This window comes from Pan troglodytes, chromosome 19 (genome assembly GCF_028858775.2).
Source record: "Pan troglodytes isolate AG18354 chromosome 19, NHGRI_mPanTro3-v2.0_pri, whole genome shotgun sequence".
NCBI lineage: Eukaryota > Metazoa > Chordata > Mammalia > Primates > Hominidae > Pan > Pan troglodytes.
This window is the reverse complement of record NC_072417.2, coordinates 76534429-76561391: the sequence shown is the minus strand read 5'-3', so window position 1 is coordinate 76561391 and position 26963 is coordinate 76534429. Positions and strand designations below refer to the sequence as shown.

General features: G+C 44.3%; 1 protein-coding gene and 1 long non-coding RNA gene across 15 annotated transcripts in view; one reads left to right on the top strand and one right to left on the bottom strand.

The window, feature by feature from the left end:
* Positions 1-204: 204 nt before the first annotated feature.
* TANC2 (tetratricopeptide repeat, ankyrin repeat and coiled-coil containing 2) overlaps positions 205-26963 on the bottom strand; it is a 471963-nt gene continuing 445204 nt past the window's right edge. For 12 of the 14 annotated variants that reach the window (XM_016932703.4, XM_016932707.4, XM_016932708.4 and 9 more), the window contains 9 exons: positions 22783-22916; positions 21760-21883; positions 16362-16537; positions 15917-16049; positions 15339-15368; positions 14413-14504; positions 12373-12519; positions 9495-9595; positions 205-7902 (listed from right to left, as the gene is read on the bottom strand). In XM_016932703.4, the coding sequence (XP_016788192.3) occupies positions 5946-7902; positions 9495-9595; positions 12373-12519; positions 14413-14504; positions 15339-15368; positions 15917-16049; positions 16362-16537; positions 21760-21883; positions 22783-22916 (2894 nt within the window). In that variant the 3' untranslated portion in view covers positions 205-5945. The remainder of the gene's footprint in view (positions 7903-9494; positions 9596-12372; positions 12520-14412; positions 14505-15338; positions 15369-15916; positions 16050-16361; positions 16538-21759; positions 21884-22782; positions 22917-26963) is intronic. The other 2 variants (XM_016932704.4, XM_016932713.4) reach the window with 1 other exon arrangement.
* Positions 12938-26663, top strand: LOC129137638 (uncharacterized). The gene is made up of 3 exons (XR_010153068.1): positions 12938-13692; positions 21673-25529; positions 26218-26663. It is a non-coding gene; the product is annotated as an uncharacterized LOC129137638 (long non-coding RNA).

Sequence of the window (26963 nt, the reverse complement as noted above, 5' to 3'; positions counted from 1 at the left end):
CCGAGCAAATAAATGCACAAAGGGGTGGCTCTGAATGTCCCACAAGAGACCAAGCAAATCATCGGGAATTTGGCCTTAGCCCTAACCTGCCCAATTCCTCCTGAGGGAGGGTGCCCCCATCACTGCATCCTCAGGAGGGTAAGCTTAAAAGCCAGCTCCCTGAAGAGGCTGTAATGGAAGGAGAAAAGCATCACAACACCATGGTTTTCCAAGTGTTAGCCATTTATAAATAAGTACATTTGCTTTCATACATACAGTTCATTGTACAGATGACAATCTGTATACATGGGGCAGGAAAATGCATTCATTTGAACTTTTCACATCTATCTCACACAGCTCACATGTACAGACAATAAAACTGCTCAAGCAAGTACAGCAAAGGAAAATGTCTTTCCTTATACACAGGGGTAGATGCCTCTGTGGGGTGTGGGGCATCCCCACTGCACGGCTTCACAACTGTGTGGTGTTCAATATATCAGGAGAGAGAACAAACATGCATTGGATAATATACTGTACAGAGAAAGTCCTTTACATCTGAGTCATAGAAAACCTAAAGGAAAACTAAGTGCATTAAAGCTTTTTCCAGCAAGTGTCTTGAAAGGACAGCAAAGAGGAGGAAGAATCAAAATCATATTAGTACAAATCACTCTTTAATTGTAGACTGTACATGTCTGTACTAATTAAAATCATCTTGGATTTGGAGGAGACAGAACAGAGACAAAGATGCTGTGCTAGATGGAAAGGAGGCCACGCCTGAAAAGGCACCTGCCCTGAGCCTGATGAGGAACTGGCCTCACTCAGCAGGAATCAGCCAAAGGAAACAAAAAACAAAACAAAACCAGAACAGGAAGTGTAACTTACAGGATTTCCAAAATCACCTGTGAATGAAGTGGAGATCTGGAGCCGGCATCTCTTAACTTTTTTTTTTCCCCCCAGTAAATTGGTATGCAATAAGGCAGGTACATTCAAGTACTGAATTTTCCAGAATTAACTCTTGTCTGGCGCTGGGGACCAAAGGGATTGAGTTGAGCCCCCTCTAACCAGACTTTCTGGTTAGCGATTAGCAAAAGAAAAATTCAGCCAGCAAGTGCTACAAAAACAAAGCAGCTAGGGCACTTCCGTTCCACAGAGTAGGTCTACCTGGAAAAATGAGCGCGGCGCTGGCCTGATCTCTACGCATCCAGCGGCAGCCTGGCAAGTCAGCTCAGCGTCGGTATCAGAGTCAGCAGGAGGCAATGAGATGATGGGGTGAGGAAACATGAAAGTAACACTTGATTTTTGGTGTCCAATTATGCGTTCATTTGGTACTGACTTTCAAAGCTCTGACTGTGGCCACCATGTGGCCACAAGCATCTCAGGGTGGCTCACCTGCTGTGAGGCTTTGGACACCGAAATGAAGGTTACCAACACTTCAGCCCTTGAGTGGTCTGTATGACAAAAGGAGTTGATGAAAACCCAGTGATTATTCAAGTAGCTCTGCACAGTGGCTCCACCAGCCCCATTGTGCTTGTGTCCAGGCCCCCAGCCAGCCACCTTTTCTTGGGAGCAGCCAGAGCTGAGTTCAAGGCATTGCATGGTGAAGGGTTCCATGACACGTCTTTGCAGGTAGCTCTTGCCCCTAAGCCCTTTGTTCATTGTTGTTAGTCATGGTAGATGGTCGGTCTGGAATTCCTAGAGGAAGAGGAGAAAGAGCTGCACCTCCCAGTGAGCAAGCAGCAGGACCGCACAGCCCTCGGTGTGGAGGCAGCAGCCGGCTGCCTTTGCAGGTCGGTTTCTTGAGAAATGGGCAGCCCAGGAACAGACAGGCAGGGTGTGCGAGGCTGCTGGGCACTGGGAGCATCAAGAGGAGGCTGGGCACAGGGGCGGGCACCTCTTGCCCCCTGGGATAGCCTGTTCCATTTTGTGGCAAAGATTCAGTGAGCACTGGTTTTGTCCAAGGCATTTCTGCAGTAGAAAAATAACTCTCTCTGAATCAAACCACCCAACTGTGACGCTTCTGGAGTTATAAAAGCTGGAGGCTGAGAGGAACTGAGAGGAGGGAGGCTCATGGGGAAGAAGGGGCTTCTCCATGTACCCATCCCTCTACCAGAGCAAGGGAGCTCTGGTCAACCTTCTTCCAGCCTCTGCCTGGCTGAAGTCCAAAGCATGTAGTGTTCAAAGAGTTCGTCTTGCACAACTGGCACAGATGCACGAAGACCCCTTCCAGGCCTCTGTTGCCTTCTCCTGAACCTCTGAGCCCGCTTGCCTGTTGCCCTGGAAGCAGCTCCTCTCTCCCGAGGGGATGCCGCTGTTCTTTGCTACAAAACAAGCGCAGTGCAGAGCCACAGTGACACCTAGTGGTAAACTATGGTGAAGCACAAGTGACATCCACATAGCCCACTGTATGTGACTAAAATCTAAGGAAAAATACTTATGGATATTAAATTAGATACTGATTAATTTTTAATTTTTTCTATTGGGTACATCTCTGGAATATAAAAATACCAATATTTAGAGAGGGGCTCATAAGCTACTATACAATATAAGGACTGAGAATACCTTTCTCTAAGCTGTTCTGTTTACAATAATTTAGGAAAAGTGTTTAATAATCCAGGCTTAACTACATTAGCAAACTTGTATATCTGGACAACGACCTGGGGTACTGTACATGATTCTAATTAGTGGAATTTTCCTGAGCCATCGAGTTTTTAAGTTATACACATCTAAAAAGAGGGGCACATGGGGGAGGAGCGAGAAGGGTTTGTGCTCTATTAACTTGGGACTTTAATAGTGCACGTCTGCAACCCGGACAAGATACAACAGCAGATACAAAATGGTCTCCATTTTGTCATGCCAAATTCTCATGTTACACAGGTTTTCCCTTTACTTTGTAAATAAACATTAATTGTTAATTGTTAATTGTGTGCCTTACTGATCCAGTAGATAAAGTAACCGTGTCTCAGGAGTCCCTAAGAACATTGCTGGAAAAGCACTTTAAAATCACTGCAAATATTTTTCATATTAAAAAATTCTTAATCTTTTTGATGCTTATATACAAGTTATTTCTTGTGCTATAAATGTTGTGATCCACTGCTTGATGTCTTTCCTTTCCTTTTTTCTTGAAAAATACACTAAAAGACAAGAGCGGTTCTGCTATTTTCTAATGAAGACATTACTCACACTTAAATATCCAGTACTTCAGTTACAAATTCAAACAGTAAAGTGCACCCATTTATAGACATGATGTGATAGAAACCCATTAGTGCAAGAATCCTGGGCCAATGGAACATACAACTTGGTGAGAAACCTATTAAACTGAAGTTTGTCACCTCTGTCCTCCATTTCAGGGTGATATGAATTGAGTAAGTTTCATCTGAAACATTTCCTCCCACCTGAAGCCAGACATGGACTCAGCGAGTGTTTGCTGCTGGGGAAGGGGCAGCTCTGAAATACAGTACTCGGATCATTCCATGGCAGTGAAATAGCAAACAGGGCACAGGGCACAGGCAGTCTGCTTGTAAGGAAAGACGTCTCCTGCCCCAACAAGCTCTGGTTGGCATATTCTAGTCAAAAACAACTGGCATGCAGCAGTGATACCTACTCCCTCTTATGATGGCCAAAAAGAATGGCATTTTGACTGTTGACATTTTAGGTGTTTTGCCCATAGGGTATAGGCCCTAAATCTCCTTTTTGTCCTGGAAAACTGAGAGACCCTGGGGAGAAGCGGCATCAGCGGCATGTTTGTAAAGCTACAGGACCTGCTCATTCGCCTGGACAGGTGAGTGTGGGTGGTGTGTGGCGTTCCAAATGAGCAGGAGCACTTTTCTAACAGACACGGAGAAATTCTTCAAAATGCAGTGGCTCCTCAGCGAGAGGCGGTTGTAAGGAGTAAGATGTAAAGATGCCAGCAGTGCTGAGACCTGGCCAAAAAGCAATCTGAGAGGCCACTGGGCTCCTGGCTAGAGGTTGCCGCTAGAGCTACACATTTCATCTTCCTGATGTGAGAGAGAGGGGTATAGAGATGGAGAGAGGACGCTGATGCCTACCCTGGTCTAGCTGAGAAGGCGTCGCTGATGCCCACCCTGGTCTAGCTGAGAAAGCAGTCCTTAGGTATCAGGGAGGGTGGAAAGAGGCTGGGGCTTGAGTTAGTCCCGCTATTTGCTTTCAGCACAGAGACAAGTCCTGGCCTGTTTTAGGTTTGGGGGTGGAGAGGTCCGTCCATTTCGCAGAATCTAAATTAGTAAAGAAATGCTTCTGATCTCAGGTTCATGCTCCCTGTGTCTTAATGATCCCTTCAAAGGGCACTTACTTACTTACTTACCAGACACATGGGACTGGTCGCAGCCAGATTTTTATTCAGGAAACTGCCCTTCCTGCAGCCCTTCCCTAACAGAGCAGAATGATTCCTAATAACAGAGAACGAATGCTCCTTTGTTTCGTTTCAGTTGCTTAGTTGAGTTGTTTAGTTGTAAGAGCTGATGTACAGCCAGTGCCAGGCCTGTGCCGAGGCTTTGGTTCCAATGTTCTTGCTATCCACTCAACAGTGGCCTCGCTCACTCAAAGGTCAGCCTACCAAATGACCACGAGACCTAGAAGATGTGTACAGTGACCAGATCAGAAGCTTGCTGTCTATCTCATGCCCCCACCCAGGGCTACAAAACAGGGCTGAAAGGGGTCTTTCTTCACCCTGAAACAGTTTTTGCTGCGTCTGACTTTAAAATATCACACTCTCATAAATACTCCTAGAAAAAGAAAAGAAACAGTTCCTGTAATAATAGATAATCAAACTATAGATCTCAAAATGGAAGTAGACAACAACGGGCATGACCCTGGGTGGAAATATTGGGACTCAGTCTCATGGTCCCAAGAGATTCCAATCTGCTTCTGAAAGAAACGATTTCTGTATGACACCATCTGGGTTTACAGAAAGAGGGCCACTAGAACAAAATCTGGCTGTAGGTGAAGATCCAACTAACGGGATTGTCACACCAGCCAGCCTTCGGTTAGAGTTTCCTTTTAGTGGAGTATGACACTCAGTGATGTATCAGGATCTAAAAAGTAGATGTCTCCAGAACAGACTTCCTATAGCCTTTCACTGAGAATCCAGAACAATCTTTTTTGTTTTTCTATGTATTCATTCCCTCCCCCACCCTGGAAAAGCAGCAGCTTTTAGTGGTTAATTGTCGGCTAAAAATCTAGAGAATAACTCTCAGTGAATTCTCTTAATAGCCACAATTCTCATCTAATTTCCTTGGCTAACTGCAATATTTAAAGGGCTGGCTGTTTTTGACATGTTCCTACAATGCCTCTTGGAAAATCAATGTAGTGACATTTTACATAATTATATTGGGGTTTTCTTCCAATTTAGCACTTAATTCTTCTCTCTCTGATCCTTTTACCCCCTAGGAAGACCAGCAATAATCCTAATGCACACTGTAGACCTGGTGGCTGCAGGGCGCTGGCGGTCTGGGGAGGGGCCACAGCATGAGAATGCGCTGCGGCTGGCTGTGTGGGTGACACTGGCTAAGAATGCAAAGGCAAAGGGGCATCGCACTCTTTCTAAAGTTTCTAGAAGAAAACGAACAAGAACACCTTATTTTTTAAAAAAGGAAAAAGACAATTACACAACAAGAACATCAGTGAAAGCGATTGTCTCCTGGAAAAAGCTGACCAGTGTGTCTGATCTCCCTGGGTTAAAGCACACGGCACGAAAATCTCCTCGTTGGCATCTGAAGAGAGGGAGAGAGCATGTGGCTGGGCACAGACAAGAGAAACTGAAGTCCTGGCTCCCGGGAGGCCGCTTCCCAGTCGGCTGCATGCAAAGGATTTCAGCATGTGGGCTGCCACCTCTGAACACCACACAGAAACTACATGAGAAATTAAGCCAGAGAACTACCTCGAATGTGGAAACCAAGCCTGAAAATGTGCAGTGAAAACATATGGGTCTCACTCCAACAAAACGTCTTTTAAACATTAGACTCCACAAACGGTCTCTTTGGTTTGATAGGGGATGTCTGCCCTTGCCGAGAGTCTCGGGACAGCTGCCTGTACAGGTTGTCCTGGTATGCCTGAGCCACAGGTAGAGTCCGAGCTACCTTCACATCGGGATAGGAGGAGGCCTGGCTGACTCGCTCCAAGAGGTCTCCACGAGACCCGTTAGCCAGCATCCCATGGGGGCTGTAATAATCGTCCTCCAGCAAATGGCCATTCTGTGCATTGTTGGTTTTGTTATAAAAGGCAATGTTGCTGATGGATGATGGTGGACTGAAGGACTCAGGCTGAGGCAGGTTGCCTGGAGACGTGGGACTGAGGACGGTGTCCACAGATGACACTGCCCAGGTCCGATTCTGCTGGTGGAGGTGGGGGTACTGCTGAGTCCGTGCTGTTTTATCTATGATCCCCATGAATGGTGTGGTCCTGGATCGGGTGGGCTCACTGGGGTAACCTCCTTGAGTTGGAGACACTGGCGACAGCTCGTCACATGACCTCTCATATGCAGGTTTCAGTGGGATCTCCATTTGCTGGATGGAAGAAGATGGCCGGAAGGTCGGAGTTAGGTTGGAGGTGGAGGAGATACTATTGCTAGATGGAGAGAAGCGAAGGCCTACACTTTGGGAATGCAGCAACGGCCTGGGAGTTGGCGGGTGCGGTTTGATTTCGTTAGGGTTGACACTGATAGGTCTTCTGATTAAATGCGACACATCAGGGGAACCTAGTTGGCTGGAGGAGCGCTCCAGATCTAGTTTTGAGTGACAGACTGGGTAATAGGATGCTGACTGGCTGCGTCCGATCTGTGGTGTCTGGCTGTATCTCACGCCACCTCGGTATGCTGAGGAAGGTCGCTGTGGAAGATCCTCTTTGGTCAATCCTCCATGCTGACAGATGGCGCCTGCACTCAGGCTGGCTTGGACATGCTGCACCGGCCTCCCATCCCCTACGATTCCCCCAATTGACCCTTGATAAACCAACCGGCTCTGGCTGACTCCTATGTCTCCTTGTGAAGACTGGTATTTACTGGCCATTGAATGGGCTACTTGGCCATAGGCTCCTGTGGGGATGACGGTGCTTGAATGGACGGCTGGGCTGGGCTGGTTACTTCTCACAATCTGGGCCTTGGCAGGCTGTAGCCTGAGCCCTTGCTGGGGAACTGCCACAGGGAGCTGAGGCATCTGGTAGGGCCGCTGGGCCATTTTGGATAATGGAGATTTGGGTCTGCCAGGAAGCTGACTGACGTTTGTTTCCTGCTGATAGCGCACGGGTGAACCAGACTGGGATCTATAGACACTCATACTTTCAGCTGGAGGGCTGGCCCGATACTGAGGGCCTCTCCGGAGAGGGGAAGGGGGAGGGCTTGGGTATTCTTTGCCCTGTCCTCCCACAGGAGGGGGGCTGAAACGGTAAGATCCTCCCTGATGAGCCGGGGAAGTGTGTGGTGGGCTAGGCCTGTAATGTGAATTCTGATGAGTTGGAGAAAGGGCAGGTGAGGTGGACTGATAGGTCTGTCTAGTGGGAGAGCCTACAGAACTACTGGACCGGAAGTCAAAAACCTGATGAGAGCCAAGAGGTGAGCTGGAGATGTAGGCTGAGTCCCGATGCGGGGGAGAGGAGGGTGGGCTCTGGATGACCGGGAGCCCCTGGCTGGGCCGGGCCTCTGTCTGGAGGCCAATGGAAACATTTTCAACATCCTGTTCCAGGTACTCCTCCTCGAATATATCCTGTACAGAGTATATGTCTTCATGCTGTGGCTCAGGTTCTGCTTCTTCCGGCAACTGCTGCTGAGGCTGCGGTGGCGGCGGTGGCTGCTGTGGCTGCTGCATCTGTCTACACTCTTCTTCCACTCTCAGCAGAAGTCTCTGGATCTCACGGTTGTTGGGACACAGCTTGATGGCCTCGTTCAGGTCCTCTAAGGCTGCTGCGAACTGTCTGCTTGACAAAATGTGAACACAGGAACTGGAGTTATTCTGAATCCAGAGAAATCACCAAGAGCTGAGAACATGGTCACTATCTCAGAGAGCTGTGGTGGCGTCTGTGGGAGTCTGGGGTATTTCGGTTTAGTTGGATTTATAGGGAAGGAAACAGGAAGACTCATTCTGGAAGAGTCCGAATGATTCCCTAACCCATTCGGCCTCCATCTTCCTTCTGGCCTCTCTGGGAATAGTGGAGAAATGCCCCATTTTGTCAGTCCAGCCAGGCCCTTCGGGAAGTTGTTTTGGTGCCCAAACACACACCAGGCAGTATGAGAGTTGGGTGGGGTTGTCATTTACAGGGTCACTGTCAAGTAGCTTAGGAACAAAAAAAACTACATATTTAAAAATCTTGCTGATCCAGCAGAAATTTTTCTTTATATTCTCAATATTTTAGCTCCAAATTTCAGGCCTGTTCTACTCTAGGCAAGAACCCTGTCCTCTGCCCTTTCTAACCCTCATCTCTCAGAATTGCTGTGTCTCCATTTGCTTTATCAAAGTGGGGCAGGCATTAGGCTTGCTGACTAGGTCACTCGGGGCTGGAGCTGAGCTGACTCCAAGGAGGCTCTAATTTACAAATGAAGAAATGAACTGTCAGAGACATTCCCATCTTCTCTACTAATATCACCTGACAGGGGCAACTGGCCTTGTGAAAAAGGAACTATCCAGAGGGAAGGAGAATTTGAGTCAGATTTCTGTGAGGACTTCGTTGCCCCAGCTAGGTAAGAGTGCGATCACTGCCACCACCATCACTAGCCTCAACCTGGGTGTGATTTTCAGGACCATATGCCCCTGGTCATAGCAGTGAACCTGAAGCAGTTCTTTCCCATGCAGCTGGGGAGAAGGAGGGCAGGAGGCATAAGAGACAGTGACAAGTTACACAAAGATCACTGATGGCAGGTTCTAGGTTATTCTGGGAGCTTTTCTGCCCAGTGGCCAAACTAAAGCAGATGGGCACAAGGAATGTGGAATGGTGTTCTCTTAGAGGGTCCTCTCCATCCTGGCAGCAAGGACCTCCTGACTCTGTGTGTGTGTGGTGGGTGATGGTTTAGGTGGAAGGGGGTCTGATGCCACCAGACTTGAGGAGAGCCCCAGAGGGAAGACTAACTAATCCGGGATTCCTCAAACGCCTATGGGAGAAGGAAGAGGAACCTGTGATGTTAAGTGAACCATCCTACTTTCCCTCTAAACGGGGGGGTGGGGTGCTCTGCTGAAGTGATTTCTTTAAGTCGCCGTTGTCTCTTTATGCTAGCTGCTCTGGGGGTTGAAAAATGCCTGAGATACGGCAGAGGCTTCTTGGAAGAAGCTGCCATTCTCCAGTGAAAAAGTGTTTTTCTCCCGAAGTGAAACATTCGTGGCCTCCACAGCCCAGCAGATTTGCTGATCTCGAGCTGAGGGCTGTGCTATGGGAGCCATCCCCAAAGCTTGGCCCTGACAGTTCTCAAGGACAGAGATGTATTTGGGTACATATGCCCCAGGGTGGCCGACGCTGCCTTGGCCAAATTTTCAGAAAAGAGACCTCTTGCTTTCACCCTCTCTCTCTCTCCTCACCTGCTGCTGCGTTTTGCCCTTGCTCTCGCATAGTAAGCTTCATAAGATTTCGGTTTCAGCTCCAGGGCCTTAGTAGCAAATTCCTCCGCCATTCCAAAATCCTGTCATTACAATAGGTGTGCAAATGAGTCATTGATGAGATATAAAAAATAGACAACTTGGGAATAAAACAAATTATTTGTACATTTTTTGACATTCATGGATGGAACGCCTGGGACGCTAGACGTGCCTGACATGGCTCAAGCCGCGGGGCCTGTGGACTGAAAGTTCCTTCTGCCTTTGTCCTGTGTAGCCCTGCGACTGCTCACTGGACTTTATCTGCCCAGAATATTAAAATAGTTTTAATTTTCCCTCTTTTTGCCTTTCTAATAAAGTTCTCAGCCCGGAAGCCAAACACCAACCCTTTCCAGTGAAGCTCCTGAAGTTATCCATGCATGTAGGAGGCAAACGCACACATGTCCACATTTCGCGTGGACCCTGGTCTGAGCCCCACACCTTCCTGCTACATGCACTACACTGTGGCTTTCTAAGGGACAGGTGAGAAGGTGTCCTGTAAAGTCCGGGAGGATGACGTCTGTAAAGGAAACTGCACTGACTACGGAGACTAGAGGGAGAGGGGGTGTCAGACAGACCTGGGTTCAATTCTCTGACCAGCTTCATAACCCCCAAGTGTATGGTGTATTTTCTCATCCATACCTACCCCAGAGGTAGATCAAGTGTGATACAGTATTTAAAAGCCCTGCACAGTTCCCGGCACATAGTAGGTGCTCATTAATGATCGTTTTCTTTCTATTTCACAGAGGCTTCTCTGATCTGTTCCTTTTCTTAACTGGTTCCTTACTTAGGAAACACTTAAAATTAAAAATAAAACAAAACAAGAGAAGACCCCGGCTGTGACTGAGGTCTGTGCTCTCCCTAGAGGAACACGCTCACAGGCATGTCATTCCTGAGAACCCCTGGAAACAGAGACTGGGGGGTGGGGTGGGGAACAACGCCGACTAGGCAGCCTATGGTTTTCAGTATTCCCTTAAAATACTAAGCTAAAAGAGAAGGCTTTCGCCTTCTTTTAGTGTCAAAGCCACAGTATAGCATGGTAGCCTCTGGTTATGGTCATGAGTCCTAAGGCAGAAAACAAGGCCTTGGGCAGAACAAAGGCCCTGGGGCATAGGTAAAAAAATTTTTTAAAAGTTGATGGGAAATCCTCTACCTAAGAAGACCGACGTCTGGTGTTTGGCACAGTATTGGCCCAGGAGGTGATTAACAACCGCTTCTGAACAAATGTGGAGCTAGAAAGAATTTCAGCTTTTATGGGTCACCCTCTATCCCTGCTCTGCTTCCAGCCTTACCCTTTTATTTGTTCTTTTGGGACCATCATTATTCCTAAAAATATGAGGGCATTTAAAAAAAGTCTATTATTTGGTAGGGAAAAGAGATCAGTGGGTTGGCAGCAACTTCTGAGCTTTGCCTCATCCTCATCGGCTGGTGCAGGGGAGGCCTTGGTGCTGTTCCTTTCATTTCACAGGAGACCCCAAGAGCATGAAAATCTGTCTCCCGAGACCGCCACCTTCTCCCTTCCCGGGGTTGGGGGGCCTCTTCCACATCCCCACTTCCCTCAGCACCCTGGAGCAACTCTGCCTCTGAGGGCCATGGCCGTGTTCTCTGAGACAGTCAGGTTTAACTCTGCCTCTGAAGGTCATGGCTGTGTTCTCTGAGATAGGTTTAACTCTGCCTCTGAAGGTCATGGCTGTGTTCTCTGAGACAGTCAGGTTTAACTCTGCCTCTGAAGGTCAAGGCTATGTTCTCTGAGACAGTCAGGTTTAACTCTGCCTCTGAAGGTCATGGCTGTGTTCTCTGAGATAGGTTTAACTCTGCCTCTGAAGGTCATGGCTGTGTTCTCTGAGACAGTCAGGTTTAACTCTGCCTCTGAAGGTCATGGCTATGTTCTCTGAGACAGTCAGGTTTAACTCAGGCTCCTTCCAGTGTCAGGGTTTAGGGTCTGGAATGGATGATCTAAAGGTTACACACACAAATCTTTCTGGAAGATCCCTGGCCATGAGGTTCAAATCTTGCTTCTGTCCAGCTGAGTTTTTAATTGATCAATACATCTGTTTGGCTTGGATTATTTTTATCTCCTGAGGAACTGTGAGACCTCAGGTAGGTGGATGTCAGAGACTCCTGACACAATCTTAGCTATTTCCAAAACCTGAGAGAGGGTTCTTGGCTTGGAGTGTCTTTATGTTAAAGGGCAGTGGCTGAGGGAGCAGTGTCTGGGGACATGTGAGATGGGTCTGCAAGGTAGGCAGGAAGGACCGCGGCTTACCAGGGAGACGATAAAGGTCCAGGGGGAGTTCTGAGATTCCCCCTAGGACAAGAAGGGACATAGCATGCTGGGATACAAAGATGAGGAAAGAGGCGAAAAGTTCGATAGCCTCAGAAATTAAACCTTCAAGACCATGGTCCGAGCCCTCTTCTTAGCCCTTCTTCAAATGATAAGGGAATATACCTGAGAGTAATGACTACAATTCACATCTAATTGCTACTGGAATTCTAGTGACCACTGCTCTCACATTTTCCCAAAGACCAGAACACTGACTTGGTGGTACGGGGGTGGGAAAGATGGTATTCTCATCACTTTCAGTGAAATTATGAACATTCAGAAAGCTGCAAAGTACTCGCAGCATTAATTTCTGTACAATTTGAGATACAGATTGTACTTAGACTTGATTTCTTTCAAATTGCAAATGTCAGTGCTCTGTGAAGGACAACCAAGTTCCAAATGGGGCAGAGGAGGATTTCAGGGGCCTGGTAAAAGCTAGTGAGTGACACAGGCTATCAGCTACCAGGATTGAAGAAAGGAGTTGGGGTGACAGGGACTTACGTTCATTTTCCTGCGACACCGAGAGAGGTTGAGGAGGAGAGACACCTTTAGTTCCCGGAAAGTTTTCAAGTCCTCACCAAACCCTTCTCTAGGGAACTTCTTCAGGGCGTACTGGTAGCGCTGGGCAGCTTCCTTTACTTTACCTTTCTAATGGGAGCACAAGATGGCGAAACACACAGTTGGTCTGCTGAACAGCTGAGGAAGTGTGGCCCCCACTCCCTTCCTCTTCTCAGCAGCTGTTACTAAGGGCTAACCCTCCCAAACGCCAGCCTAGAGAGGAGTTCTGGCCCTGATGGTGAGGGCAGAAGGGTCTAGTCTTTTCTATAGGAAACTCACCTGGCAGGAAAGGCAAGGTTGAGGGGATACCCAAGATACAAGCCAGGGAGGCAAAGCCTTGGCAAATGGAAGGCCCTGGACCCTGACTTCCCAACTGGATTCCAAAGAGGCTGACCATGCTCATTTCAAAGTTCCTTTGCTCTCTATAACACATATGACTTCCTAACCCCAAGCACTCCAAAGTTATTACTTCCTCCTTAATTTCTGGCTTGTCTGGAGAACTGTTTTTTTGGTCTGACGCTCCACCTGGCCAGCCCTCTAGAAGTCACTCTCTTCCTCATGAAGGATGTGGGAGCTAAAGCAGTCTAGCAGTTGCTTCCCTAATCTCATGGCATAAAATAATACCAATCAGTGTTCCCCATTTTTGGAAAGGCATGGAGTAGGGTGGCAGTAGAAAAGTGAAGTTTAGAGTTTGTGATTCCATCTGATGTTGCAGGAGGGATTATCCAAGAGGAAGTAAATCTATGACCAATTTAGAGATCTGGCCACAGCAACCTTGAACTTTTCTTCCACTTTGTATCTGAAAATCTATAAGCTGAGACCAGAAAGATGCAGGCGGCATCTCCCACCCCTTTAGCTGATCTTTATCCACTCTATTCCTTCTCTATAGTTACAACTCCACAGGGATCCCAGTCTTTTACTTTTCCCTTAGCACCATTCACTAAGGAGAGATTTGGAGTCTTTCAAGGTAGAATTCTGAGGGGAACAATAATGGCACTGCATATTTTCATTAAGAGGACTCCTCGCCTCAGAATACCAGAAGTTATGCTATAACCAGGACATAATCTGAGAGTAATGCCATTGTGAAGTCCATAAATATGATATCTAGGGTAATGAGGACCTTCTATGAAGTCACGTAAAATCAAGGTTGGGCCAGGGCTTAAGCTTCCTGAAAGCCTGAGAGTCCTAGATTACCGTGACTCATTCAAAGGGTACTTAGAAGATAGAATTCTGCTCCTAGGAACTTGTACACTCCTGACACAGGTGAGAATAATATGCTTCACAACTATTTCTCCTTATCTTTTAGTCCTGGGGAAGTGTCAGTGATGACTGCTGCCAAAAACTGGGTTGGATTTGTATGAAGCTTCGGGACAGGGTAATCCAGCTGATCCAGTGCGATGACTTTGACATGTAATAGACCAAGGAATTCATTTGTGTCAGGGTATGGAGCCTTCAGCTTGGACTGTGAGTACAAAAAGCCTCCACAGTTTTTGTTATTGTCATTCAGTGAATGATTTCAAACAAATCTTATAATTGCTATTTGTCTTGGTTTCCTTATCTTATTCAAGGATGCTGATAAGCTATTGTTACTATATACTTTTTAATCTATGTACATATTATGACATATGAAAGCTAGGATCAACATACTGGAAATAGCTATACTACATAATTTTACTTTGACTTGTCTCATGAGTTTCCAGATCCTACCTAACAGATTCCATGTAAAAATCGACAAAACCATGGGTGAGTGACCAGGTGAAACCAGGGCTTTAGGTTGATCAGCTGCAGGCAACTATAGGCTACTCTTGCTCTCTTGGTAAGGCAGAACCCCAGGATCCCCAACATATGAGGCCATCACTGAGGAACAGTAGTTTCCCTTTGCCTCTACGCAAAGGATGAGAATTATCAAGACTTTGTAAGATTCTACACATGGAAAACAGTCAGTGGCTGTTCTGAAGAAATTGTGTCCCTCCCTCCCCTCACCTTATAAAACATGTCCCCCTCTTCCATCAGCTTGCTCAACAGGATGATCATGATGTCTGGCTTGGAGGTGGCCATCGCCCATGTGGCTGGACCTGTAGTGTACAGGATGCATGATGGGTAAAAAACTCATACAATGTAAGGGTGGTAGGAAGCTAGGTGAAAAAAATACCCTAGGGGAATTTCTGCTGAGAGAACAACTTGCTCCACAATTAGTACCTCATCTTTTAGACCTGGGAGTATTTTAGTAACTCCCCCTGCCAAGAAGCTGCATTGGATTTGTATTCACCTTAAAATAAGAATACTGGAACCATGTGAGCCTGCCCCACGCGAGGGCAGCAAAGCCTGCGTGCTGCATGTGGGCAAGCAATGGCTCAGTTTGGAATTATTTTAAATAAGGAAATTGGGAGAAAGGATTTATATTAAACATTACCACAGGATTTGAAAAGTCCAAAAAGGGTAATTTATTTTGGATTTGGGACTCAAAACCCCCAGATGTTTAGCCTCTTAACTTTAAAATATGTACTTTGCAGAAGGGAAACCACTGATAACTCTAAAGTTTCCCTTAAATGATAAGTACCAACTAGGACTCCCCGGGATTCACTTTGAAGCAGGAGCACAGTTCGAATGTCAATCAGATGTGAAACAAACCAACATTACTGAGGATGACTTTACCCACAAAAAGAAAGAAAAGGTTAAATTGATTAGTTTACAAATGCCTGAATTATTTACAAACTATGCTTTTCAAGGTTAGTTATCAAAAGTTCAAGTTATTCTCTACAACAGTCATTAAAAAAAATCTTCTTTTAAGGTGAAGTAAATTAAAAGATTAGAGGTGTAGGGAACTCATGCAGGCTAAACCAAAGAGGAGAAGGCAAAGCTGACCAAGCCATCAGACCACGCCTGATGCTGACAGCGGTGAAATATACCTCGTGGGCGACTCGGTAACGTCTGACAACCTTCAAAGAAAGGAGAAAACAAAAAGTTGTAGGAGAGGAAAAAAAAATGGATGAAGGTGAAAAAAAAAAAGAAGGAAAAAGCAGCAGTGAGAGGCAGGCAGCACAAAGCCAGCATTATCAGCCAACCCTCGTCTATAGGTCTGTGGGCTTGGGGAGCAGCTGGGACAGCGGCAGCAGGGACTTGAGTCTGAAGCACATTCAGAGCAAGGGAAAGCAAAGGCTCACGGCAGTGCAGAGATCCAGGATGCTGACAGAGTGGGGCTGGAACAGAGGCAGTGCTGAGAGGTGCTTAAGGCCAGAGCAGCCTCCTGGCTAAGGCTACAAGGGACATGGTAGAGAACCACGTGGTTCTGGACACAGGGGACTGCAGACCATGGCTCAGATGGCGCTTTCCCTGGGCCAAGAGCCTCTCTGTTCACTTGGACAATAATTGGGCCAGGGAGGAGGGGGAACTATATACACTCACACCAAATACCCAGGGCAGCCAGACCACTGGACCAGTCTGGCCCCTGGGCACAGATGGCCAACATCCTCTTCCCTTCTCCTACCTATCTTGGCTCCTTTCTTCAGAAGAGTGACAACAACAGAAGTGTTCCGGCACCCCACTGCCCTATCCAAAGGGCGCATTCCACTGTAGTCAACGTGCTCGATCATGGCCCCATGATCTACCAGGAACTGGACCTAGGACACGGATCAAGCAGAGAAGTTAGGACAGGCGTAATGGTTCAGCACTGTTCCACCGAGGGCTCTGGCTGCTGCCTGCCCTTTTTCAACTGCTGGCCTACCCCAGGCTATGCCGCCATGGTATTTCAGGCCTTAGCTATATCCTTGATCTTTAATAGCATTTTGAATATTCTTGCTCTCTAGCAAGTATAGATCTGAGAGCTCTGTATCAGGAATCATCAATACATCACTCCACTTTCAACCCCAGGTAGTCTGGATGGAGAATAGCCCCTCTCTCTGCTCTCTTGAGGCTTGTTTAAAGGTACTTACCACCTCAGCATCGCCATAGAAAGCTGCCAGATCCAGTGGGGTACGGCCATTCTTGTCAGCATGGTCTGTGGCAGCTCCGTTATCCACCAGAGAACGTACTACTGACAGATGGCCCTTCAAACAAGCCCAGCTGAGGGCTGTCAATCCTTCTTTGTCCATAAGAGCAATGGAGGCACCTGCAAAGGCAAGTGATAGCACAGGGCTGAGGAGACATGGAATCACACAGCAGGAGGGGAAGTACGCTGAAGGGGCATGCTCCTCCAAAGAACACTGCTCGTTTCTGGACTATTTCCATTTTAAGACTGATGCTGGTATGCCAGTTGTATCTCAACTGTTAAAAGTTCATCCTATAAGCTTTCAATAAAACAGATTCCAGTCGTTTTACTGAGTATTCAGGGTCATCCACAGTCTATTCCTAATTACTCTCTATACCTGTTTTATTATTCCCCTGTGAGAATCCTCCACTTTGGCCAAATGGATGTGCTCACTGCCTCTCGGATCTCCCGTCAATCCTCCCGCATCCTCACTCTCTGCCTCTCGGATCTCCCGTAAATCCTCCTGCATCCTCACTCTTGGTCATGCTGCTCCATGTGTGGAAGAGCTTTTCTTCCCCCATGACTTGCCTCACTTCTCATTCTCTAGGAACTATCTCCATCCTCCTGCCTCTAAGAAGCTTCTCACAGTTCACTGCTACCTCATCTTAAGTATGCTTAACATAAGTCAACTTATTCCATTATTTATTTTTATGTATACTATTTGCATGTAATAAATTCTCAATGAGCATTTTCTTCTGCTTCTTTTTTTTTTTTTTTTTTGAGATGGAGTCTTGCTCTGTTGCCCTGGCTGGAGTGCAGTGGCCCAATCTTGGCTCACTGCAACCTCCACCTCCCGGGTTCAGACAATTCTCCTGCCTCAGCCTCCTAAGTAGCTGGGATTAAAGGCATGCACCACCATGCCTGGCTAATTTTTGTATTTTTAGTAGAGATGGGGTTCATCATGTTGGCCAGGCTGGTCTTGAACTCCTGACCTCAAGTGATCCACCTGCCTCGGCCCTCACTGCACCAGAGCTCGGTGAACGTTTTCTGAGCTGAGCAGAAGCCTTCCATTGATAATAGTGCTAACTCCTTGAGACAGTCTCATCAAATAGGAGCCCAGGACATGTTTGTCATTGATCACGATGCCAGGGCCCCTTCTCCCTCCCCAGGTGGGGGAAATAAACACGAGAGGACACTGAGCCCAGGCCACGAAAGAAATCTAGAGTTTAATCTAATAAAGTTAAATTCATAGAATCAAAGAATAAAATGGTGGTTACCAGAAACTAGGAGATGGGGCGGGGGGATTGGAGAGATGTTGGTCAAAGACACAAAATTCACTTAGAAAGAAGAAATAAGTTCAAGAGATCTATGGTACTAGTTACTAACTAGTACACTAAATCTACTCTATAGTTAACTATAGTCATAGTGATAGTTAATAACAATATATACTTGAAAATTGTTGTGAAAGTACATTTTAAGCGTTTTCACCAGAAGAAAAAAGTGTGTAAGGTAATGCACACATTAAGTAGCTTGATTTAGCCATTCCACAATGTATACATATACAGCTTGAGTATCCCTCATCTGAAAATCTGATTTCAGAAATGCTCCACAATCTGAACCTTTTTGAGCACCAACATGACACTCAAAGGAAATACTCATTGCAGCATTTTGGATTTCACATTTTTGGATTAGAAATGCTCAACCAATAAGTATAATGCAAATACTTCAAAATGCAAAAAATAAAATCCCAACAGAAGCGTTTCAGATAAGCGATATATAACCAAGCATTTCAGATAAGGGATATACAGCCTGCATCAAAACATCATGTTGTACACCATAAATACTGTTCCTTTTTATGGTTAGATATGTTTAGCTACACAAATACCACTGTGTTACAACTGTTTACAGTAACTCAGTGCAGTTAATACGCTGTACAGGTTTGTAGCCTAGGAGCACCAGGCTATACTATACAGCCTAGGTGTGTAGTAGGCTATACCATCTAGGATTGTGTAAGTGCACTCTATGATGTTTACAAATGACAAAATCACCTAAGGACACAATTCTTGGAATGCATTTCTCCGAACATCTCCCCTTCGTTAAGTGATACATAACTGCATATACCATTTTTACTTGTCAATTAAAAAAATAAATATTTGGCTGGGTGCAGTAACTCACACCTATAATCCCAGCACTTTTGGAGGCCGAGGTGGGAGGACTGCTTGAGGCCAGAAATCTGAGACCAGCCTGGGCAACATGGTGAGACTGTCTCTACAAAAAACTAAAAAATTAGCTAGGTGTGGTGGTGGTGTGAGCCTGTAGTCTTAGCTACTAGGAAGGCTGAGATGGGAGGATGAGATGGGAGGATCGCTTGAGCCCAGGGGTTCCAGGCTTTGGTGAGCTATGATCAGGCCACTGCACTCCAGCCTGGGTGATGGAGTGAGACCTTGCCTCTAAAAAAAGACAAAAACAAAAACAAAAAACAAATACAAATAAACAAAAAATTCAGAGTTTAAACTACTCAGCCTTATTCAATAACTCCATCCCCACTTTTAAATTCTCCACCCACCCTTTCATATTCTGGATCTGTTTCCCTTCAACATTTCTATTTTCACTTGAAAGGATCAAGCATACTTGACATGCTGTTCTGTAATCAGTCTAAAATCCAATATACATTTGGTTCTTAAGGCCCAGACTGTAAGGCCTTCAATGGTAAGAAGCGAATCATTTACTTGCTAGAAGAATACCTAAGACAACGCTTTTCACACAGTAGGCATGTCATATTTAACTACATCAGAGATCAACTTACTGCACCGGGACACTTGGCTGCCCCCTCAGCTGGACAGGATTCAGATGTCAGCTCAAGCTTAGGACCTGCCACAGCAGGCTCAGGGTTTACTCAGCAGTTATCTAGCCTATCACCTTTGCATCTCTGGAGGTCATTAGAGTCTGTGGTTTCCCACAGGAGGATAAAAAGCTGGAAGGGACCATCCCTTAATCCTGATGAGAGCCATTTATGTAATGGTATAGTTTGCAATTAAAACACTGACTCTAATATGAAATAAGTTTAAATACGGAACAGAATCCAAGGCGTTTTCTCAGATGCAACATCTATAAATTTCCTGGACAAAGTATCCAGTGGAGGAAAGAGTAGGATAAGAAAGTTTTGGATGTACATTACAGATGAACTGATTTTTCCAAAGATAAGGAAAGAGAAGAAATTAAAAGGAGATACATATGAAACAAATCCATAATATGTTAAATACTTCCAAAATCCAATTTGTAATCTTCCTCTTCTCTCTTTTCTTTCTCATGCAGTTAATGAAATCACAATTCTCCCAAATGTCCGCCTTACAACTCTGGAGTTATCTTTAACTGTTCTATCCTTATTTCCTACATCTAATCAGGCTTCATATCCAAAATACCTCTTGCACATAGCCCTTTTTTGTTCTATGCTGAAAGCTACTGCCCTTGGGTTAGGACCTCATTATGCCTCATATGTTCCATTACGATGGCTTCCTAACTGATCTCCTGGCTCCTTTGTCAAATCTGCTGTTCACATACTGCCAGAGTGATTGTTTTTAAAGCATAACTCTGCCATCAATTCCTTATTTAAAATTTTTAAAGCCTCCCCAGATTCCTTTAGAATTAAGTCCAGATTCTTCTAACTTGGTCCTTTTCCATTTCCATATACCTTTCCAATTTTATTTTCCGTAGTCCCCTTACACTTTACTAGACAGCTTGCATATTTCTCCAAACCTGTCATTCCTCTTTGGCCTTTCATCTATGTTACTTCCTCTCCCTAAATACAAAACATTTTTCCTCTTCGAATTTCAAAGTCTGTCCTAGTCTAACTCAACAGACGCCTGTATCAGAGCACTCAGGATTCTCTGCTTTTTAAGGCATTTATCTTTGTTTCATCTCTTCCCTGCCACATTATAGACCCTTTGAGGGCACAGGTTATAGTGTATTAATTAAAAAAATCAGAACCACTCATAGTTCCTAGTATAGTGTTCTGCTAATAACATAGCCTAAATAAATCTTTGTTGAATTCATTAAGCCTCTAAGTGTGGAAAAAAATGAAACAGTCCAAAGATGAAAATGTCTTCACTGGTAAGGGAGAACAAATACCTGGAATCTATGGCTACGGAGCCTCTACTGGCACATGACAGGTACTTTGCAGCTATCTAAAGGTTATCAGTGGCTCAAGAGTTCCTGCCTCTTTCAGTGGACTTGGTTTGTTCTGGAATATTTACTCCGGACACATCTTATCTTGAGAATCTAGGCCCATCCTTCCTCCTCCTTGCTTCCCCAGCAGAATGAAGAGAGAGAGCATGAAGCCAAATTTCTTTGGTAGCTTATATGGGGAAGGCAAGAGCCACTTCACACCCTGTAAGAGCAACTCTCTGATTCTGACCCAGCCTTGAGTCTGAGTCTGTGGGAAAAAAATCTTACTTGAGGGATACAGCTAAAGACCCAGTAAGTCTCTGACTGAGCTGTAGTTTGAAATCTTAGAAGAAACCTAATTTCTTCCTAATTAAACTACCCTCAGCTGCTCTGGCCTAGGCATAATTCTTCAGGAGGTTGGTCTCCTTGAAGGAAAGTACATGTGCTTGTGGATATAATTACAGACATTTGGGTCCAGTTTACTAATAGTGGAGGCTAATTGGAATGACTGCCTCTGTCTCTTGCTTCAAGTAAATGCTCAAGCTCCACTAGATGGCACTGCAGAGTCACCAGTGATGAGCTTTTTCTACTACAGAGGTCCACCATCAGCAGCCACTGTTATGCACAGGTGATAGAGGTCACAGCAACCAACAGGAGCCTGACGTACTTTAAGATGGTGGTGTGATCATCATCTCCTTTAACTTATTTCCCATTCACCAGGAATTTGTGGATGTTGGTAAGTGTCAAAAGGAATTTATTACTACAGGGTAATAATCTTGATCCCCCAAATAGGATCCCACAGTCAGCAGGGGTCTTCACTGGCATTTACCTCCTTTGAATTCAAGAAAAATATTAGTTGTGCAGGCTTACAAAAGAATTGATAAAGTCAGAACACAATCCCCGGAAGATGAACATTTATTGAGTATATATTTTTAAAAAATCAAAGTTTGGAGACTACTGATCTGAATGAGAATTTAGAATATGTTAATTTCATTTAAATCCCTCAAGTCATAAGGAAATACAGAGTATCAGAGTTAAAAGCATTACACTGAATACAAGAGGGGAGGAGATAGCCTTTCATTTTCCAACCCTGGATTAATATCTGTTCTTAGCATCTCCTGGGATCCATTGCTGGAAATCATGAGTTCACCAGGTAATTATGGAAACTGGCCAGCCAGCTCTAGCATTCCAAGACTAACCTTGTGCAAGCAGAAAGTCCACGGTTCCTAGATGGCCTTCGGAAGCAGCCATCATCAGCGGAGTGCGGCCCTGCTTGTCTGCCATGTTGACATCCGCTCCATGGGTGAGTAAAAGATCAACAATCTGCAAGTGCAGAGAAACAGGGACCAATTAGCCCAAAGAAGAGCTGCTGAGAAGACACGTGCACACTATCTCTTACTCTGTAGGAATTCCTACTGCTGTACGAGTCACCCATGTATTTTTCCACTTCCCCCATAAGTACCTGTATAGTCCTAGTACCATGTGATTTAATCTCTCTCTTAGGGACAGTCAAATGAGAAGGATTCAACTCTCAATGTCTGACTCAGCTACTAGTAAAAAAGAACTTAACAAAGGCCAAGATGTAGGATTAAACAATCCCATAGCGGAAGTTCCAACATAAATCACTCCTTTATTGCCCTCTAGTGGTTGCAAATCTGCCTGTAGTTAATACTTGCGACTGAACTGAACATAATCAAGTGACTCTGGTAACTCTTTAGGGCTGTTTGGCTTCTACAGCCTTTTTTCTATTGAAATACTTCTGAAGATTATTATCAGTGTGCTTTCCTTTCCATCCTAAGTGTATAAATTAACATTTATCCAGAATCCAAACATCTAAAAGGATTGTGTTGTTAGAATTTGCATTCACTGTATTTTCTTTTAGTAAGTCTCAGACATCTGCAAGTAAGTGATTAGCAGAAGTCCGCTGAGAAATGAACCTTCCAAGGAGTCTTTGGATGCTGTGAAATGTGAGAAGGAGGTCACTCTATCACCAGGACATAAGTAGTTAGTCCTTCTATACAATCTGTATCAAGTGATGGTTTTGAATGTTAACTGTTGTATTCTCAATTAACCAGAATATTCATAACAAAGGTCCAAGTCCTCAAACCTGATCACTGCTGGGTAACCCAAACTTTACTTGTGATCATTTTGCTCTGTGCATCAGAAGTCCTCACCTAGAACTCAGTCCTGCCTGAGGGACTGGAAGTGGTCGCCCTGCTTACCTGCCAGTGGCCCTGGCGCACTGTGCTGAATAGTGGCACTGCTCCTCGGCGGTTTGGCTGGGCCACTGCCGCCCCTTGTTCCAAGAGCAAACGGCACACCTCCAGTTTGCCCCTTCCGGCTGCAGCTGTTAGGGCTAAGGGCAGAGAACAAAGATTGAGGATAGGTGGTTCTGGTCCTCTCCAGCGCTCCATGTTAAACGTGACATATCCTTGTGTTTCATTAATGTAATTGCTACTTTACTTCTAAGAATAATGATTTTTGCCACCTTTTCCATAAAGAAAAGTTCTAAAGAAAAATAATGAATAAAGACACATTTAAATTGCCTCACAATATTTGCAGACAATAATAATAAATCTATAGAAAATTCACCTTTAATCAAACTCACTTGGTTTCATTTTTCCTAACCAGACTGTCTTCTCTGCTTTGGTCTACCTCTCCTTTGGTACCTCTTCCTAGCTACAAACTCTGTTAGTCTACGTGTGGGTGCAATCTAAAGACAAGAGTCTTTGCAGAGATAAAAAGTTTTTTTTGTTTTGTTTTGTTTTAGAATTAGCTGGGAACTACCTCCAGCCAAGCTCTACCCCTGGGCTCTTAAGCCTAGAGAACCAAAGTTAGGAATTGCAGTCCAAGGTCTTGGGCCAGTTTTCATTCTTTTTCTTCATTAGTTGATACAGAAGTTTCTGGTACATTTGCAATCATTTTTATTATAAGGATTTGAATGATTCAAGGTAGCAGTCTTAAAGATGAGAGAAGAGGTATGACAAAGACTATTTTCTTCTGAATATAAAATAATGAAGTCACAGGTAAAAATAGCTACAGTGAGTTTAAGAGACACATTAGGAAAAAAACAGAAACATTTTTCTTTTTGTGCCACTGTCCACTGACAATATGATCTCTGATACAAAGGAGATTTTACGAACGCCTATTTTGTCCTCAGAGTGTCATTTCAACAGTAGAAAGAGGAGTTTGGAGATATGAAGTCTATCTTTTAACAAATATGTATTTGTTTCATTTAACCATGGGCTCTCAGGTGCACAAGTCTATTGTTTTAAAAAATGAGGGGTATGGAGGATGGAAACACTGTTAGAACATGTAGGAGTTATACTTCATTTTAAAGAAAGAGGATAAAGATTTTTTTTTCCAAATTGACTTAAAAAATTGATGTAGTAGTCAGCAGGTTCTTCTTTCATTATGGCCTCCTACTCCAGTAACAAACCAGAAAATGATAATATTTGGCAGGCACAGATACTGCAGTTTGCAAACTTTAAAACGTATTCAGAGAAGCAAGTAAAATTTACATCAAATGGACATTTGCATTCATTTCCACTTAAGTGCAAATTATGGCATTTTGTCTCTGGACTTGGCCAAATTTATCCACTACTGAGTCATATGCAAAATGAAAACTACCTGTAATTTCCGCAAGTATAAACCTTCAAGTAACATTTTCCTTCCTTCTGCAAGGATAAGAAGGACTTATGAAGTAAAATGTGGTAATTTTAGAAGATACATGCACTCTTAAACCAGTTCTATCTATGGCTTGTCTTACGTGTATTTTCAATTTTAGTTGGAACTCCTGACATTGGCATTTCTTTTCAGTTCCTTACAGGAGGGCAGTGGCATGGTCCTATCTGAGGTGAGGGTCATTTCCAACCCTGAGTGGGTGAGCTCAGGTGTTAATGGCTATAATTATTTCCTGGACAAAGAAGTTTTATCTCTTGTTTTTTAAATATAAGTGATGTTCCCTCTTTCTCAAGTTCATATTTCTAAAAGGTTAGAAAACAAATTGTGAGTTCTATATATGGGTCAGAACACAAGAGTAGTTTAATAATTTGACTGGATAGACACTTATTAGGAACCATAAGAATTATCTCGGTGCATAAAACAAACCATTTGGAAAATTTCTAACCCACATTCTAAACCCGTTTAAAGTAGTTACTAGGTTGATAAGGTTGCAGCAAACCTCTGTATGTGAGGGTGCCAAATACATTATTTTTCACGAAAGAGGTTACAGCATCCTGGAGAAAATACAGAATTTCAGAATGAAGCCTCTCACTAATGATGCCAGTTCACAGAACACATCTGAATATTCACAACCAGTGACCATCTGGAAAGCCATACTGTCCAGTCTGACAATTCTATGGCTCTGGCTGCCCCATTTCTCCCCACTGGATAACACATTTACATGTGAGGGAATGTTCCATTTGGCCTTTTTCTTTGTTGTATCATCTCTGTTGTTTAGGTTATGATGTCATTTGGCAGCAACCTTCAGCTGATAGCTGGACATGGTTAACACAGCTGGCCAATTTCATCTCAGAACAACACAACTATGTAAAATGGAGTCTGGGCTTTTCAAAATCCAAGAGCAAGGAGTTGTATGGCTGGATTTTATATGAGATTTATCGAAAACTGTTAAAACTTTCTAAAAGAAAGGAGATGAAGGTAAAGCCAATTCTATAAAACACCAAACTGCAAACAGAGCAGTTAGGAGCCAACTTTCTTCCTAAAAGAGCAGTAACAGAATTTGTTTCCTAGCTTGTCAGCATCTGACGAGATGACCTGACAGAAATGGTCTTTTTTCAACGGGAAACATCTAAGGAGTTGGAAGAGGCAGACAGGATGTAGCTCAGAGTTGGGGAAACAGCCAGACTCTGCTTGGATGGGATGCTGACACTAAAGAGAACGCAGAGATACACATGACTCTTTCATCTACTTTCAACCATGGAAGAGTCCAGCACAGACAGGTCATGTAAGATCAAGGGGTGGGGTAGGAGGGGGAAGTGGCTGGGGAGAAATAAACTGATCACTGCTATTCAAAATGACATTAATAAAACACTTATTGAGCTATATGTCAGACACTGCTCTCAAAGAACTCATGGTTGAGTAAGGAAACAGACGAATATATTAATATAGTGTGATATGCACAATGGAGATATGTCCTTGGTATGAGGGAAGGCACAGAGGAAGAGGTTTCTGAGATGGCCTCCAGGTAGAGATGATAATGTGAGTTAGATGCTGAAAGATGAACAGGAGATTTACAGGCATGGAAGGTGTGGGGTGGGCCAAGGGAGAGCATGAATAAAGGCACTGAGGGGAAAACAACATGTTTACTGTTATTGGAATTACTGGAGAAGACAGGCAATATATGAGACTGGAGATTATTACTGGTCTTTTTATGCTACATTAAAGGACTTAATCCTACAAGTAGTAAATGAAGGTCAGAAAGCAGGAAAGTGACACAAACAGACTATGGCTTAAAAAGATCACTTTGGCTGAAGTCTGAGAGATGTATCACAAAAGGGTGAGGCTAGAGGCAGAAGCTCAATTAGGAGGTAGCTGCAATAATCTAGGCAAATGATGATGAGGGCAGGAATTAAAGGAATCTAGTAAGTTTATGTCGTAAACTCTGGTTTCTTTTTGGGGCCATGTATTTCCAGGGTTGGCCTCCAGAGTTGCTAGAAGCTCTCAGCACTGGTCCTGGTCTGTGCCCACAACACAAGGGAGAGGAGGGTGTGGTGAACAATCTTGTCACCTTGTTTGCTTTTCTTCTGTGGTGTTCCCTAAGAAGTCTGTGAAAACTCTACGGGATGGGAGGGGGTCAGCAGATAGTGAAAGCTGGATGTAAGATGATGACATCTGGAAAGATAAAGAGGCTGCAAATGGAAGACGAAAGCAACCAGGATGCTCCAGTGATCTGCCTTCAGAAAATCTAATATGTAAAAATCACATCCCAATTAATATTCTAAGATTCACTTTCTCCCTCTACATTTTAACATCTCTGAAATTGGAATGCATCTTACAATTAATGTGATAATAAAGAATTGTGTCAGTATAGTTGGCAGAAGTTGTTTGTTTTTGTAGTGGCACATAAAATAATGGCTACATAGTTTCTTAAAGTTAATGGTGTCTTAGATTTGATAGAGTAAGTGATACATATTATAGGAAACATCACGACCATTGTATTTTCCTTAGGTTAAAAATTGTCACTTAGGTCCTGGTTGCAGATACGAGCCCCCACCAACTAGCTTTGGGTCACAGACCACTTTTGTATGTGAAAATATGTATAAGATTTTGTCATGAGAGGAAGCATCATAATTCAATAGGTCATTATAAAATTTAAATGATCATGTGCTATAAGTTAGAAAGGCACATGTATGTTTAATAAACATCACAGTAGATAGAA